This window comes from Equus caballus, chromosome 5 (assembly GCF_041296265.1).
Source record: "Equus caballus isolate H_3958 breed thoroughbred chromosome 5, TB-T2T, whole genome shotgun sequence".
Lineage (NCBI taxonomy): Eukaryota > Metazoa > Chordata > Mammalia > Perissodactyla > Equidae > Equus > Equus caballus.
In genome coordinates this window covers 101,682,547-101,699,302 of record NC_091688.1, presented here as the reverse complement: position 1 = coordinate 101,699,302, position 16,756 = coordinate 101,682,547, and the positions used below count along the sequence as shown (strand labels likewise).

Below are 16,756 nucleotides of genomic sequence, written 5' to 3'. Positions count from 1 at the left end.
GCTGGTGTAAGTTATATGTAATTGGTATCCCAGAGAAGAACCGACAGAAAAAAATACACGAAGAAATAATTATGACCAAAAATTTTCCAAATTTGACGAAAGCTATAAACTCAGAGACCAAGAAGGTCAATGAATCCCAAGAAACAAAAATATAAAGAAACCATACCAAGAAACATCATACTCAAATTGCTGAAACTCAGTGATAAAGAGAAAATCTTCAAAGCAGCAAAGGACAAAACACCCCCCCACACACACACACACACACATTGCATGTAGAGGAACAGAGACAAAAACAACCAGCCACTTCATGTCAGAAACCTTGTAAATCAAAAGATCATAGATGACAATTTTAAAGTGCTTGAAAGAAAGAAATCATTAACCTAGAAATTTATACCCAGTGAAAATATCTCTAAAAATAAAGGTAAAATAAAGCCTTTTTCAGATCAATAAATCCAATGACATAGATGAAATGAACAAATTTCTTAAAAGACGACATCTACCAAGGCTCACTTAGAAAGAAATGGATAACCTGAATAATCCTATGTCTAATAAAGAAATTGAATTGATAGCTAAAAGCCTTCACACAAAGAACTCCAAGCCCAAATGGCTTCACTGGAGAATTTTCCAGACATTTGAGGAAAACATAATACCATGTACACAAACTCTGTCAGAAAATAGAAGAGAAGGGAACTCTTCCTGCTACATGTTATAGTCAGCATTACCTCAATAACAAAACGAAAGAGAGTGCAAGAAGAAAACGACTGCAGATCAATACATGTCATATACACAGATGTAAATATTTTAGCAAATTGAATTCAAATATATATATATATATATATTTCAAACTGATTTTTTTTTTAAATGTTAAATCAAGGTTACATTCCCGGTATAAATCCCACTTGGTCACAATTAATTATAATAAATAATTATGGTAATTGTAAATTACCTAGTGGGATTTATACCAGGAATGTAAGCTTGGTTTAACATTTGAAAAATTGAAACAATGTAAAATAGAATAAGAAAGAAGAACTGTATGATCATCATAATAGGTGAAGAAAATTTCAAACATAGCAAAACTGAAACAGACTCATAGGCACAGAGAACAAACTAGTGGTTACAGAAGGGAGGGGGTGCGGGATGGGCAAATAGATGAAGGGCATCCAGAGGGACAAACTTCCAGTTGTAAAATAAGTAAGTCACAATGATGTAGTGCACAGCTTGGGGAATATGGTCATTAATACTGTAATGACGTTGTATGGTGACGGAACTAGACTCAGCATGAGGATCCCTTCCTAATGTGTAAAAATAAATCACTATATTATAAACCTGAAACTAATATTGTCCATCAATTATACTTCAATAAACAAAAGAAAATTTCAATGCTAATTCCTGATTTTAAAAAACCTCTCAGGGGCTGGCCCAGTGGCAGTGGTTAAGTTCGTGGGCTCTGCTTCGGTGGCCCGGGTTTCACAGGTTCAGATCCTGGGCATGGACCTAGCACCGCTCATCGAGCCATGCTGTGGTGGCGTCCCACATAACATAGAGGAAGACTGGCACAGGTGTTAGCTCAGCAACAATCTTCCTCAAGCAAAAGGAGGAGGATTGGCAACAGATGTTAGCTCAGGGCCAATCTTCCTAACACACACACAAAATCCTCTCAGTAAATTAAGAATAGGAAAGAACTTCCTCAACCTGATAAAGCTCATCTATGAAAAAACTACAGCCAACACAGGTAATAGTAAGAGACTGCATGTTCTGCCCTGATGGCTGGGGCAAGGCAAGGACGCTACTCTCACCACTTCCATGCCACGTTCTGTTAGAGGCTTTGTTTTCATCACGGCACAAATCATGGCTCATATATCTTGATTCTCACATTTGCTCATTTTTGTCTCCTCTCCATGGGGTTGGGGACCTTGTCTGTCTTGTTCTTCCTGTGTCATCTGCTCCTGGAACAGTGCCTGGCACAGGAAGGTGCCCAATGGCTATTTTTCAAATGATTGAACTCTTCAGCAGTACTGTGTAGGCGAGGTGCACTTGTGGGACAAGAGCAATTCTATGCCACGTAATTTTCTTCAATAAACAATATTTTCACCAAAAGCTTTCTTGTCATAATATATTGCAAAACTTCGTCACCCCCGAAAGAAATTTTTGTAAAAATTTTTGTTTCCCTATATGAACTCCTTCTCCAAGGAAATGCTGTGATAACTTTACTTGGGTTCACTGATGTCTCCTACCAAGTGGTTGTTTTTTCCGGGGTAGGTCATGAATTTTTCTGATAGAATTGTTCCCTTACGTAGTGAGTTGAATAGTCATCCCCCAAAATTCAGTCCGCCCAGAACCTCAGAATATGACCTTATCTTGAAATAGGATCTTTGTAGATATAATTAGTTAAGATGAGGCTATACTGGATTAGGGTGGGCCCTAAATCCAATGACTGGTGTCCTTATAAGGAGAGGAGAGGACACAGAAAGACACACAGGGAAGAAGGCCATGTGATGGTGGAGGCCGAGATCAGAGTGATGCAGCCGAAAGCCAAGGAACGCCAAGGATGGCTGGGAGCCAGCAGAGTTAGGAAGAGGCAAAGAAGGATTTTTCCCCAGGGCCTTCAGAGGGAGCGTGGCCCTGCCAACACCGGGTCTCAGACTTCAGCCCCCAGCACTGTGGGAGAATAAATCTCTGTTCCTTTAAGTCACCAAGTATATGGGAACTTATTATGGAGGCCCTAGGAAGCGAACCCACCTCCTATACCAGATGATGTCTTTGTTGCTTTTATGATAGTAATCTTTTACCGTATCTGTTTGCTTTTCGCACTACTATTCTGTTGGAAAACACAAATTCAGATAACTTCTGTTTGCCATTGCGTTGGTCAACACTCAGAACATCACCGTGTTTGATGCCCATTGCTCTGCTCGTCTGTTTCATTCGATTTCTTTGCCTTATTTTTTGAAAAGTAATGTGCCCTTCCCAAAATTCACTTGGGAAATTAGATCGTTTCTTTTTTTTCTTACTCTAGGTATGCTGCTGCCAGGGCTCGGCTTGCTAGAGAAAATAGAGGGCCTTACAGAGCCAATTATCCAACCCAAAGGTCTCATCTCTGCCCGACCCCAGGTAAGTTGAGTTCAGCCTGTTTGTTTTGTTTTGTCTTTAGAACTAAAATATTAGTTATAAAAATAAATTTAAATTTTTGTTGAGTTCAAATAAGTTTTGATACGTGAGGCCTAATCTTGTGTTCTGCTTTTAAGTTTGGTTTAACTCTTTCTGAGTAACAGAAGAAATTCACTAAATTAGTTACCAAAGAACTGGAGCTTTGAAAGAATTGAATTGCTAGTACTTCCAAGCTTACTATACTTTAGTAGATTAATATGCCCTTTGAAAATCTAAAGCTAAGTTTCAAAATGTGTGAAAGCATTCAAAGCAAGGAAAACACTAAATAAACTGAACCCTACAACTCATTGTCGATTCAGAGATACGTGAAATATGGCTGAAAAGAAAGGGATAGTGTTAGTTGCGTGGTTTGGGGTGCTTTTTTTAAAGTGAATGTTTTTCAAAGAAAGATTTGGGATAGATGGAGGGCGGGTCCTGAGCAGGAGGAGAGAGCTGATAGCTTACAATGGAAATAACTAGTGTAGAGGGGAGAGCAAGACATGCCGGTCAGAGAGCTTGGGTTATAGACAGGGTCTGCGTAACTAGGGGAAAGTCCCTCGACCTCTGAGCTTCCGTTTCTTCATCCTCAGCTAGGACTGGGTCCCTAGGAGATGTTCAGTAAGTCTTCGCTTCTAATATCCTGCCCTCCCTCACAGGATGCTTGTGGCTAACCGACTCCACGTGTGTAAAAATCCTTTGTGAACTGGAAAGTCGTCTCGGTATTAGCTACTGCTTTTCCCGTCTCCTGTCCTTTGAAAGCAACAGCACATCAATGGCAGGCCCAGCAAGAACCTTCACTCAGTGATTCGTCAAGGCCCAGCCCCCACCTCACTAGCTTTCTTTTGCCTGCCCCTGATTCTGTTTCCCTTTCTCCTCCTTGTTTTGGGTACCACTCAGATTTCCTCCTCTGAATTGCAGCCTGTCTTCTCCATTCTGCTCTGCCTTCTCCCAGACTTCAGGGTGTCTGCAAGGACTGTAGGAAGTGCTGCTTTTTCTGCCTCCCTCATGAATTCTTCACTCTGCAGTCTCTCTCCTCCAGCATCCCCCCATCCTCTCCTGCGAAGAGCTCATTTGGTTAAGTCGATGATTATGACGGTTACTGTCCGTGCTTTCCCAGACTGCTTTCTACAGCTCGAGTCTGCTTATGTTCTTACCGAGTCTAAAATCCTTTATTTCCCGTTTCATTCAGGATAAAATTTAGACTCTCTGACATGACAGAACCCTTCATGCTCTAGTATCTGTCTGCCCGTTCAGTGACGACTCTTACCCCTCTCCCACCACACCCTAAACGCCACACTGACCTGGCGGGTCGTGATGGTTTATTTCCCTCCCCATTTCAAAAAAATTTGAGGGGGCCGGCCTGGTGGTATAGCGGTTAATTTTGACATACTCTGCTTCAGTGGCCCAGGGTTCATGGGTTTGGATCCTGGGCGTGGACCTAGCACTGCTCATCAAGCCACACTGTGGCAGCGTCTCACATACAAAATAGAGGAAGATTGGCACAGATGTTAGCACAGGGCCACTCTTCCTCAAGCAGAAAAAGGAAGATTGGCAATGGATGTTAGCTCAGGCCCAATCTTCCTCACAAAAATAAAAAAAATTGAGAAACACACCATGCTTTCTCATACCTCCACTCAAACACCCTTCCCTCCTTCCTTTTCCTTTCTGGTACCTACTCCTCCTCTAAGATTCAGCTCAGGTCTTACCTCCACTAGGAAACTTTCCCTGTGGACTATCGTAGCACTTTTATCGTGCCATATCAGGCTCTATTAGTCTTCTATTACTGTGTCACAAACTACCAAACACTTAACAGCTTCTAACAACACATATTCATTATGTCACAGTTTCTGTGTGCCCAGAGTCCGGTGCAGCATAGATGGATCCTCTGCTTGGGATCCCATGAGGCTGCGATCCAGGTGTCAGCTGGGCTTCCTGCTCATGTGGAGGCTTGACTGGGGAGGGATCTGCTTCCAAGCTCACTAAGGTTGTTGACAGAATTCGCTTTGTTCTATCCTTAGAACTGCGGCCCCGGCTCCCTGCTGGTCGTGTGCTGGGACCTCCCTCAGCTCCTAGAGACTGCCTGCAGTTCACTGCCATGTGGACTTCCCCAGCTTAGTCTCCCACTTCATCCAGCCAGCAAGGAGTCTTTAGAAAAAGTCTGATAGCTGGACAAAATGTCATGTCCTGTAACGTAATCATGGGAGTGAGATTCCATCAACTTTGTCATATTTTATTGATTGGAAGTAAGTCACAGGTCCCACCCACACTTAAGACGGATGGGGTTACACAAAGATGTGGACGCTAGAGCATGGGGATCACGGCAGGCCACCTGAGGGCCAGTCTCTTTACTGCCACTCTCATTCAATGGAAATTGGCCTCCTGGGGTGGGCGCTGCTTACCTCCAATCTGCCACAGCAAGTGCTTGGCATACAGTAGCCATTCAATGCCCATGAACAAATGAGTGAATGAATGATACATTGAAGTAGAGTTGTCCTGTTTTTAGCAGCTCTGATTTTGGAACAGGGGGAATAAGTCCATGATGAGTGAGAAATAGAGTGGTGAGCAGGAATAGAGAACATTTTAAGGAATGTCCAGAAACTGATTAGATCTTCAGTACTGAAACTTGTGCTCTTTGCAAATGGGGTGGACCATCCTTTCCGTCTAATTGTGCTGCTAAGAGAAGAGGCTGTATCTCAGAGGTTGTGGTAAATTAGATTATTGTTCAGAAATAGCCACTCCCTACCCTGTTCCACCTCCACGGACAAAATGTAGTCCTTGACCCTGGACTTTGAGTTTTGCCACATGCCTTGTTTTGATCAATAGAGCAGGAGTGGGTGTGATATGCCCAGGGTTTGGGAAGAGGTTGTGCAATTTGGCTTGCTCTTTCTCAATTCTGCCATCATAAGAACATGCCTGCACTGTCCTCTGGCCACAGAGGAAGATGAGAGGCACAGCGCTGAGCTTCCGCCGTTAAGCTCCCCAGCCATCTCCAGCCAAATGAGCCAACCCCCAGCTGACCTGCAGATGTGTGACCCAAACAAATGCTTATGGTTGAATGTCCCCAAGACTTGGTGGTTGTTCATCATGTAGCAATAGTGATCTTATTTGGGACATCAAAGGGAAAAATGACTCGGTTAGAAAAGGAATGAACTCTGTGCTCCTCTCTCGCAGGGAGGGTTAGTGTTTCATATTTGCCAACGAGAAAAATTCTCCTGAGATTAGGAGGTGGGAGGGAAGAAGATGCCATTATTCTTGAGAAGTTGTGTGTATCGGGCCTGGCAGCTTCCTGAGACACACCACTTTCATGCAACTCTCCACAAACTCTCCCTTTGCAGACATGGTGGCCTCACAGTGATCCCCATGGACTCAGAGTGTTTGTCCCACTTTCGGGGCAGCTCCTTGTCCTTCCCCATGAACTCCTGGTTTTCCCACTCACGTCAGTGCATCAGGCTAAAGCAGCTGGTGACTCTTTCTGCAGTTCTCCAGCTGTAGCTTCCAGACCTTCCCACATCTGTGTGGTCCCTATTTCCTACAGTAGACCCCTCATTCTTGATTTACTTGTAGCGGCTCTGTTTTCCTGACTCAACTCAGACTGATAGAGAACGAATGGAAATAAACCACTTGGCAATAATGAGAGCCCACCAATCAGAAGAAATCTTAATATCCTCACTAACTAAATTGTATTATGACTAAAAAAATAAGAAGCAGAGTTTCCAGGATCCATCCCGAGAAAGGCATACAAACGATAAGGCAATTAGAATTTGTTTTCATAACTTATTTAATGTAGTAACAAAGTGATTATTATTGATTCCAATCGGGAAATCCAAGATTTCTCAGAGGGGATTTATAAGACTTAAGATTTTCTGAAGGAAAGAAGTTCAAAATAATATTTATTTTTTCTATGTCATAAGGAAACATTTCTATATTTGTTTTGCATTATACTCTGCTAATCTAACCAGGATGTTTTTTATGCTTCCTGGGAGTTTTTTTTAATAGAGCAGGAACTAAAAGGGCATATGGTCAAGTTGATTGACTCCCAACGTCCATTCCACCCCACCAACTGGTGTCAGCCAACCGTGGGACCCTGGTTCCCTTGCCCAGACTAGTTTAAGAGCAGGGAGTGACACAATCCCACCTGAGAGGAAGCAGACAGAGGGCTTCAGGGCGTGGTTCCCTACTCTTAAAAATGAGACGCCAGAGAGAAGACCCCTTTTTTCCTCTGGATGTCGCCATGTCTGATGTGAGCACTAGAATGACCACAGCTCTCTTGCTGTGACTCTGAAGATGAAAACAGCACCAAAGACAGCAAAGCAGCGACCAGAACTCGTCCTAAGAACACTGTTGAGTCGCTGTATCATTCACTCCTGCCCTACCTCTGACTTTCCTCTTCTGTGAGATAAGACATTTCCCTGGTGTTTAAACTGGTTTGAATTGGGCTCTGTATTTCTTGTAACCAAGAGCACGTGAATTCAGAAAGGCCTAAACATGGCTAGAAAGAACTGGAGTTAGTCCATCAATGATGTGTTCATAGAAAATAAAGTGGAAAGTTTTCTTAAGGGAATGACAGAATTTAGTTTTAAATTAATGAAAGCTAGAGATTAATATTAAAATATAAAAATTAAAACTCAGTCATCACAGACCTCAGGGTTTTCATAGGATAATGGCAGCTGTCTAAACTCAAATTTCTCTACAAATCTGTCTATAAACTGAAGAGACCAAGAGAACAATTCACTCTTCACCCTTATCTATAGCACAGCCAGAAGACAATGAATATTACAAGGTTCATTTGGTATGGAATTGCGGAAATAAACGTATAAGACCAATAGAATTTGCCCTGGAACCCAACTAGGCAATGAGTCAGGTGGCAACTACGCAGAAGGGAGGGGAATGCAGCGGGGCTGTAAAGGGAGCAGAACAGAAATAGCACCGATTAGGATGCATCTCTAAAAAGCAAGTCCGCACACTCAGCAGAAGTATTGAGAAATATAGATGCTGTATCTATATTCTTCTTTAAAAATGTAATCCACTTATTGCCCTATTTACAAGACCCATACAAGAAAGATGAGATTCCTCCACATGCCACACAAGGCTTTCCTACCCTGGCCTCAGCCTGACTCACAGGCTGTGCCGCACTCTCCGTGCGCTGACACCGGCATTCTGGATCCGAGGACCTAGGATCAACTCTTGTTAGCTGGATATCCTTGGACAGGTTACCCAGGTCACTCCGTCTCCATTTCCTCATCTGTAAAATAAGAGTAATAACACCTGCCCTTGTGTATTTCCTGCCATGTCTATTAAATTTCTGTTTTTCATATTTCCCATTACAGTTCAATTTCTTCCTGATTCACAAACTGAAACAGATTCTCTCACAAAGAGTGATGAGACGGAGGAGGGGTGGAAGAATGAAGCTTTACTGGATGCCAATAACACAAATGAGTCATGGGAAGACGAGGTGGAAGATCTGGTGGCCTGGACCAGCACTCTTGATGCAAACGCTCTAGAAGATTCAGCCTAATGCTCCAGGACTTAGAAAATAAACAGCCTCCACCACAGCTCAGCTTCATGGCGCAACTTTGGAAGGCTCCCAGAACGTGGATTCCGTTGTTTTCAGGTTGGTCTCATCCTCTCACTGCAAATACAAATTAGAAGTTTAAGCACAAATCAATGACTATGCTGCTTTGAATTTTTTGAGCCCTACTTCCTTGTTTGAACCTAAGTTGGCCAAGTCATGGTGTTCATGTGGTGTCTCAATCAATGGTATTATTCCCACAAAGATTTTAGGGTGCTGGACGCATAGTTCTGTGGGAGGGACGTGCGTCGGAGAGGCTGAGCTGGGAGGGGAGCGCTCAGGAGCTTCAGAGGCTGCACCTTAATCCCAGAGGAGGGATCCAGACATTGCCCTCCATCTGCCTGGCACAGTGTCTGTTTCCTCCATATTCAAGAGACGAGATGTCGTGTCCGCCAACATTTCTCTTCTCTTTTCTCCCAGAATACATACCTGCTCTGCTTTCTCTTCGGCCTTGACCAACCATCCCCTCATATTTTCCTATCTTTATTTCCTCCCTTTCTTTTTCTGTGTTGCCTCAACCTGCAAATAGGCTCGGCTCTCTCCTGTTCTAAAATGTGTCTCCACCATTGACCCTGCATTTCTACTTCTCTCAACACTGTCTCATTCATATTTTCTCCGTCAGATTTATTAATAGTACTCTGTCATTTGCTCTCTCTTTCTTTAATTCACTTCACATTTGTACTCACTGCACAATAAAATCTTATGCTACTTGATTAAAGTTCACTGGGATCTCCAGAGACTTCCATATTGCCAAAATTCAGCAGATGCCTCACCTTATTGGGCCTCTAGACTATATTCGATGTCAGTGTTGATCACTTCTCTCTCGCTCTCTTATTTTTAAATGTTCATCGCCTTGCCTTCGGGGAGACTTATTTTGAGGCTTTCTCACCTACACACACAGCTCTCCCCCAAACGCCATAAATATATCTATATCTCGGGGCCAACCCTGTGGCCGAGTTGTTAATGCTTCAACAGCCAGGGATCTGCCGGTTCAGATCTGGGCACGGTGTCTGGGCACTTCCTGGCTGCCTAGGTGTTTCCCAGTGGGCCTGTGGTGGTTCAGACAATAAAGCCCAACAACCAGAACTACAACATTCTGGCAGCTATGCCAGACTTCCCCCTCCTTTTGTCGATGCCAAAATACAGCCAAGAGTGGACTTCACGATCCCCACCCAACTTGATAACAATTAGAGTTCTTTCTACACCCAATGAAAAGAGCCATTGTGAATGGTGCATCCCATACCTCAGTGAAACTACAGAATGTAGCACAAAGATGCATTTTGCTGATGGTCATGCCAACAGAGACCAGGCCTCTGACTCCTCTCTGGTGGTTTTCTAGAAGAATAAACCTGTGGATTGTCAGCAGATAAACAGCTTCACCAAGAAATTAAACCCAAAAGGACCATGACAGTTAACCAAAAATATTTCCTTGACGAGAGCTGCCACATTGTCTATTATCCTTGCTGTTCAATCTAATCTCTTTCAGAACAAAGAAGTTGCATGTGTTGCTTTCTTTTCCTGCAACAGAAGACCTGAGTGTGAGAGGAGGAGAGAACAGCCTTTGACTAGAGACCTTGGTCAGTAGGACAAGACGGTTTATTTCATTCCCTTCGCTGTCTCTGACCCTTCATTCTGGATCTTCAGGAGGGATTCCCCTTCTGCCCTGGGCCTTTGGGGAAAGGTTCTTCTGGGTTCTGGCCCAGTGCTCTTCTCTACACATTTTCCTTGGACAATCTTGCCACTATCAGAGTTTCCCTGCCCCCACATGTTCTTATTCTCTGACCTTTTTTCTACCTGCCTTAAAAGGCGTCTTCACTTCAACATCCCCCATGCATCTGAAACTCGACATGCTTGACTTAAACTCGTTTCCTTCTCTTCTTCCCACCTCCACCAGACCTCCTCCTGCCTCTTATGCTCCTTTTTTCAGTCAATGGAACAATCCAAAGATAAAAACTTACGGATCACTGTAGACTTCTCTCATCCACTTACGGCCAGTTGATCACCAGAACTTGCAGCATTGTCTTTTAGATGTCTTAAATCCATCTTCTCAGTCCTCTCCTTGCCATGACTTTATATTATGAAGCACTTTTAATTAATAGATGGGATTATATTTTTTTTTTTAAGGAAGATTAGCCCTGAGCTGACATCTGCTGCCAATCCTCCTCTTTTTGCTGAGGAAGTTAGGGCCTGAACTAACATCTATGCCCATCTTCCTCCATTTTATGTGTGGGACGCCATCCACAGCATGGCTTGATAAGGTGTGTGTAGGTCCACACCCGGGATTCCAACTGGCAAACCCCGGGTGGCCGAAGCAGAGCACGCAAACCCACCCACTGTGCCACCGGCCCCAAGGGATTATACTTTTTTCAATGACAAATTCAGCTTCCCAAAATTCTTCAGAGAATCTCTGCCCAATAGGTAAAGTCCAAATGATAATGCCCTCCAAGTCAGCCCCTATGTACCCTCTCCACCCACCACAACTCCCCACCTTGTACCTAATGCTAACAAACCCCTCGTGCGTCCCCACGTGTAACTTGCTCTCCTCTGCTTCCCAGCCTTTGCTGATGCCGCTTTCTCTACTGGGAACGCCTTTTCCCTTCTTCGCTTGGCAAACTCCTACTCATTACCTAAAACTCCCTGCAGGCGTCATTCCACGGTCTCTGCACGCCACTCACCCACGCCAGGCTGGGCCAAGTCTCCCCTCACCCCACGCAGTGTGTGCACGTGGCTGCAGTTGTATTACATTGAAATTGTCGTCTGCCCATCTGACTCTCCCACTAAACCTTCGAAATGTAAGCCAGCCAGGTGGACTCCATCTTAGAGAGATTTCATAATATAGGACCCACATGACAACAGCCTCCACAATTCCTCCACCTCAAACAAAAGCTCCTGTTTCTCTGACTTAGAATCTGCTGTTAAAAAATAAACTTGGAAAATTTAGCAAATTGGTGAATTTAAAAGTAGCAAAAAGGAAAGCTGCTATTAACAAGCCAGGAATACCTTGAGAGAGATGATTCTGGAAGAAGATGCTGAGTTTTCTTAACAGCTTAGTGAAGTATGATTGACATATAATAAATTGAACTAATTAAAGCATACAGTTTGATAAGTTTTGGTATCTGATACAGCCATGTAATCATCACTACTGTCAAGATTGTGAACACATCTGTCACCCCCAAGTTTCCTCGTGCCTCTCTGTAACACCATTCTTACGCCCACGCACTTCCTGCCATCGTTCCTCGTTCCCAGGCAATCACTGATCTGCTTTCTGACTACAGATTGTGCACATTTTCTACAGTTTTACATAAGTGGAATCGTACTGTAAATAATTGTTTTTGTCCAGCTTCTCTCAGCATAATTACTTTGAGATTACTCACGTTTTGTATATATCGTTTGTTTATCTTCGTTGCCGAGCAGCATTCCACGGTGTGGATAGATCACAGTTTGTTTATCCATCACCTGCTCAGGGCATTTGAGTTGTTTCCAACTCAAGAGTTTTACAAATATAAAAGCTGCTGCAGCAGATCCACCCTGAGGTGACAGACAATGAATCGAGGTCTTGCGTAATCCCCTGCCTTGAGTGTGTGTGGAACTTGTGACTTACTTTGAGCCCATAGAACAGGACAAAGATGATGGATACTTCCTCCAGTCATTCTGTGACTTTAATCTAATATTGTCCTGCTGGTGTTGAGGAAGTAAGCTGCTTGTCGGGAGAAGACCCACATGGCCAGGAACCGCCCGCAGCCTCTAGGAGCTGAGTGTAGCCCTTGGGGCACAGCCAGCAAGAACCTAGGGCCCTCAGCCCTACAACAACAAGACTGTGAATCCGACGACAGCCCTGCGAGCTTGGAAAAGGCCTGAGCTCCAGAAAGGAATGCAGCCCGGCCCACTCCTTGATCACAGCGCTGTGAGACCTGAGCACCCAGTTGGGCTGTGCCTGGACTTGACCCGTGGAAACTACCAGATAGTAAATGTTTGTTGTTCTAAGCTGCTAAATTTGTCATGCAGCAATGGAAGATTAATATAGCTGATATGAACATCTGTGTATACATCTTTGAATGGACATACGCTTTATTTTCTCTTGGGTAAATATCTAGAATTGAAATGGCTGGATCATATGGTATATGTTTAAGTTTTCAAGAAATTGCCAAACTATTCTCCAGAGAAATTTTGCTCTTGTACATTCCCACCAGCAGAGTATGCAAGTTCCAGTTCCTGTACACTCTGGCCAACGTCTGGTGGGATTGATCTTTTAAACATTAGTCATTCTAAAAGGTGTGTGGTGGTATCTCATTGTTGTTTTAATGTGCATTTCCCTAAAGACTATGATGATGAGCATCCTTTCATGTGCTTATTTGCCATCCTTATATCTTCTCTGATAAAGTATCTCTTCACATTTTTTGGCCATTTTTTACTGAGTTGGGTTTTTTCCCGTTATTAAGTTTTGAGAGCTCTTTATGTATTTGGATACAAGTCCTTTATCGGATAAATGGTTTACAGACACATAATTTGCAAGCTAGTGACTAGTCTGGCATTTTTCCTTATCTTGACAGTGTCTTTCAAAAGGCAGAAGTTTTTAATTTTGATGAAGTGCAACTTGCCAATTTTTTTCTTTTATAGATTGTGCTTTTGGTGTTGTATCTAAGAAATTCTCACCTAATCCAAGGTCACAAAGATTTCCCCTTATTATTTCTTGTAGAAACTGTACAATTTTATGTTTTTCATTTAGGTCTATGATTTCTGTTGACTTAATTTTTGTGTGTGGTGCAAGGAATGGATCCAAGTTTGCTTGGTTTTTTTCTTTCTCTCTCTCTCCCTCCCTCCCTCCTTCCTTCTTTCTCTCTTTCTTTCTTCCCTCTTCTTTCCTCCCTTCCTCCCTCCATCCCTCTTCCTTTCTCTCTCTCTCCCCTCTCTCTCCTTCCTTCTTTCTCTCTTCTTCCTTTCCTTCCTTCCTTTCCTTCCTTCCTTTCTCCCTCCCTCTTCTCTCTCTCTCTTTTTTCTTTCTTTCTTTCTCTTTCCATATGCATATTCAGTTGTACCAGCACCATTTGTTGAAAAGACCGGCCTTTCTCCACTGAATTATCTTAGTATCTTTGTTAAAAATCAATATCTATATATGTGTGGGTTTATTTTTGGACTCTCTACTCTGTTCCACTGATCTGTGTATCTTTACACCAACAGCATATTGTCTTGATTGCTATTGTTTTATTATGTCTAAAGATAATCCTAGCTCTCTAGTTTTGTTATTCTTTTTCAAAGCAGTTTTTACAGTTCTGAGTCCTTTACAATTCTATATGCATTTTAGAATCAGCCCATCAATTCCTACCAAAAAAAAATCATGTGGGGATTTTGATTGGGATTGCATGGATCCCAATGGATCGTTGGAGAGAACTGCCATCTTAACTACGTTGAGTCTTCGGAATCATGAATTCTCCATTTATTTGGGTCTTCTTTAACATCTCTTAGCAATGCTTTGTAATTTTCACTTGTCCGTGTGTTGTACATCTTTTGTCAGATTCTTCTCTAAGTATTTCATAATTTTGGTGCTGTTGTAAATAGTGTTATTTTTAAATTTCCAATTGTTCTTTGCTAGTGTGTAGAAATGCAATTAATTTCTGCATATTTATCTTATATCTTGCAACATGGCTAATCTTGTATTACTTCTAGCAACTATTTTGTAGATTCTGTCAGATTTTCCACATAGACAATCATGCCATCTTCAAATTAAAACAGTTTTTACTTCTTCCTTTTTGATCTTGATGCATTTACTTCTTCTTCTTGCCTTAGTGCACTGGCTAAAATTCCCAGTATAATGTTGAGAATTGGTATAAGTGGACACCCTTTTGTCTTGTTCTTGAACAAAGGAAGAAAGCAATCAATCTTTGGTCATTAAATATAGTGTTAGCTGTAGGTTTTTTCAAAGGTGCCCTTTATCCACTTAAGGAAGTTTCCTGCTGTTCCTAATTTACTGTGAGTTTTTGTTAGACATGAAAGTTAGATTTTGTCAAATGTGTCAAAAAATGTTAGATTTTTTCTGTGTCTATTGAGATGAGCATATGACTTTTTCTTTTTTGTTTGTTAATATAGTATATTACATTGGTTTACTTATTTTTAATATTAAACCAACTTCACATTCTTAGAATAAACTGAACTTGGTCATGGTTTGTATGTTGTTAATTTGATTTGTTAATATTTTGTTTAAAAGTTTTACATCTATGTTCATGAAGGAAATTGGCTATAGTTTTCTTCAAATGTCTTTATCTAGGTTTGGTCTCAGAGTAATGCTAGCCTCATAGAAGGAAATGGGAAGAATTTCCTTCTTTTTAATTTTCTGGAATAATTTTTGTAGAATTGGTATTACTGCTTCCTTATATGTTCTGTAGAATTCACCAGTGTAGCCTTTGGGGCCTGGAGTTTTCTTTGTGGTATGACATTCAATTACACTTTCAATTTTTTGAATGGTTTTATGGCTATTTAGGTTATCTATTTCTTCTTGAATGACCTTTGGTAGTTTACATCTTTCAAGTAATTTGTCCATTTCATTTAAGTGGTCTAACTTTTTGGCATAAAGTAATACATAATATCCCCTTATTTTTCTTTTAATATATGTAAACTCTGTAGTTACACCACTTACATCTTCTCTCTTTTTTCCTGATCAGTCTGGCTAGAGGTTTATCAATTTTATTGATTTCAAAAAAACTAGCATATGGTTTAATTTACATTCTCTATTTTACTGACTACCACTATAATATTTATTATTTCCTCTCTTCTGCTTACTTTGGGTTTAATTGACTCTTTTTTTCCCTTAATTTGTTAAGATGGAAGCTGAGGTCATTGTTTTGAGACCTCTTTTCTTTCCTAATATAGGAATTTAGTGCTATACATTCCCCTCTAAATACTGCTTTGGCTGCTTCCCACTGATTTTTGTCTGTTATATTTTCATTTTCATTCAAATAAAAATACTTCTAGCTTTCTTTTTGATTCTTCCTTGATCCATATAATATTTAAAAGTGTTTTATTCACTTTGCAATTATTCGGAGATTTTCCAGATGTCTTCCTACCATTGATTTCTACTGTAATTTCATGTGGAAAGAGAACATGCTGTGTATGGCTTGAATCCTTTAAACTTATTAGTACTAGTTTACTGTTTCATAGTATGATCTATCTTGGCAAATGTTCTGTGTACATTTGAAAAACAGGTATATTCTGCCACTATTGAATGAATAGTTCTATAAATGTCAGTTTGGTCAAGTTGGTTGATTGTGTTGTTAAAGTTATCCATATTTTCCCTGATTTTCTGTCCGCTTGTTCTACCAATTATGAGAGAGATGTTTTGAACTCTCTGACTGTAATTGTGGGTTAATCTATTTCTCCCATCAGCTTTTGCTTCATGTGTTTTGAAGCTTTGTTATCAGGTTTGTTATCAGTTAGGACCACTGTGTTCTCTTGAGGAATGGGCCCATTTATCATTATGAAATAACCTTCTTTGCTTTGAAATCTACTTGACTGATAATCATAGAGCCACTCCAGTTTTCTCTTGATTAGTGTTAACATGGTATCACTGTTTCTGTTCTTTTACTTTTAACCTATCTGTTCCAGTAGTCGCTATCTATAGAACTGTCAAACAAATTAAATAAATTATTTATAACAGAGCATAGAACATAGTGAATATTCATTGTGTGTGTTCGTTACTATGACTATTTGCTATTTCTCCTCATACATTCAAGGCAACGAGAACATTCCCTGACATAGAAGAATGTTTTCATTACCAAGCTATACTTATACTCATATTTTCCGTTTTTGGATGCAAGCAGAAAAAATATACTAAAAATACATGAAGGCCAAAATAGAAGTGTTTTCTTTTAAAAAAAATTTCCAGTTGAGAATATTTCCTACTATTTAACCCAAGAGAGGCAATGTGGGACGCAGTTAGGAGCTCAGATTCTGGAGCCAGAAGGCCTGGATCACCATATGCTTACTGGCTGTGTGACCTTGGGCAAGTTACTTAACGTTCCTGCACCTTGGCTTCCTCACCAGTTAAAGATG

The 16,756-nt window shown here is 41.4% G+C and overlaps 1 protein-coding gene and 1 long non-coding RNA gene across 3 annotated transcripts in view; one reads left to right on the top strand and one right to left on the bottom strand.

Annotated features, from left to right (window-relative positions):
* Window positions 1–16,362, top strand: part of UBE2U (ubiquitin conjugating enzyme E2 U) — a 63,081-nt gene extending 46,719 nt beyond the window's left edge. Inside the window, exons 10-11 of one of the 2 annotated variants that reach the window (XR_011438907.1) lie at window positions 3,014–3,108; window positions 8,472–8,610. Coding sequence is in view for 1 of the 2 variants with exons in the window: in XM_001499644.7 (XP_001499694.5) it covers window positions 3,014–3,108; window positions 8,472–8,659 (283 nt within the window). In the remaining variant the exon portion in view is untranslated. Of the gene's footprint in view, window positions 1–3,013; window positions 3,109–8,471 lie in introns of both variants that reach the window. The other variant, XM_001499644.7, reaches the window with a different exon arrangement.
* On the bottom strand, window positions 6,905–11,279 carry LOC138924165 (uncharacterized). Its single transcript, XR_011438908.1, has 3 exons — window positions 10,672–11,279; window positions 9,957–10,062; window positions 6,905–8,773 (listed from the first exon to the last, which is right to left on the bottom strand). It is a non-coding gene; the product is annotated as an uncharacterized lncRNA (long non-coding RNA).
* Window positions 16,363–16,756: the final 394 nt, after the last annotated feature.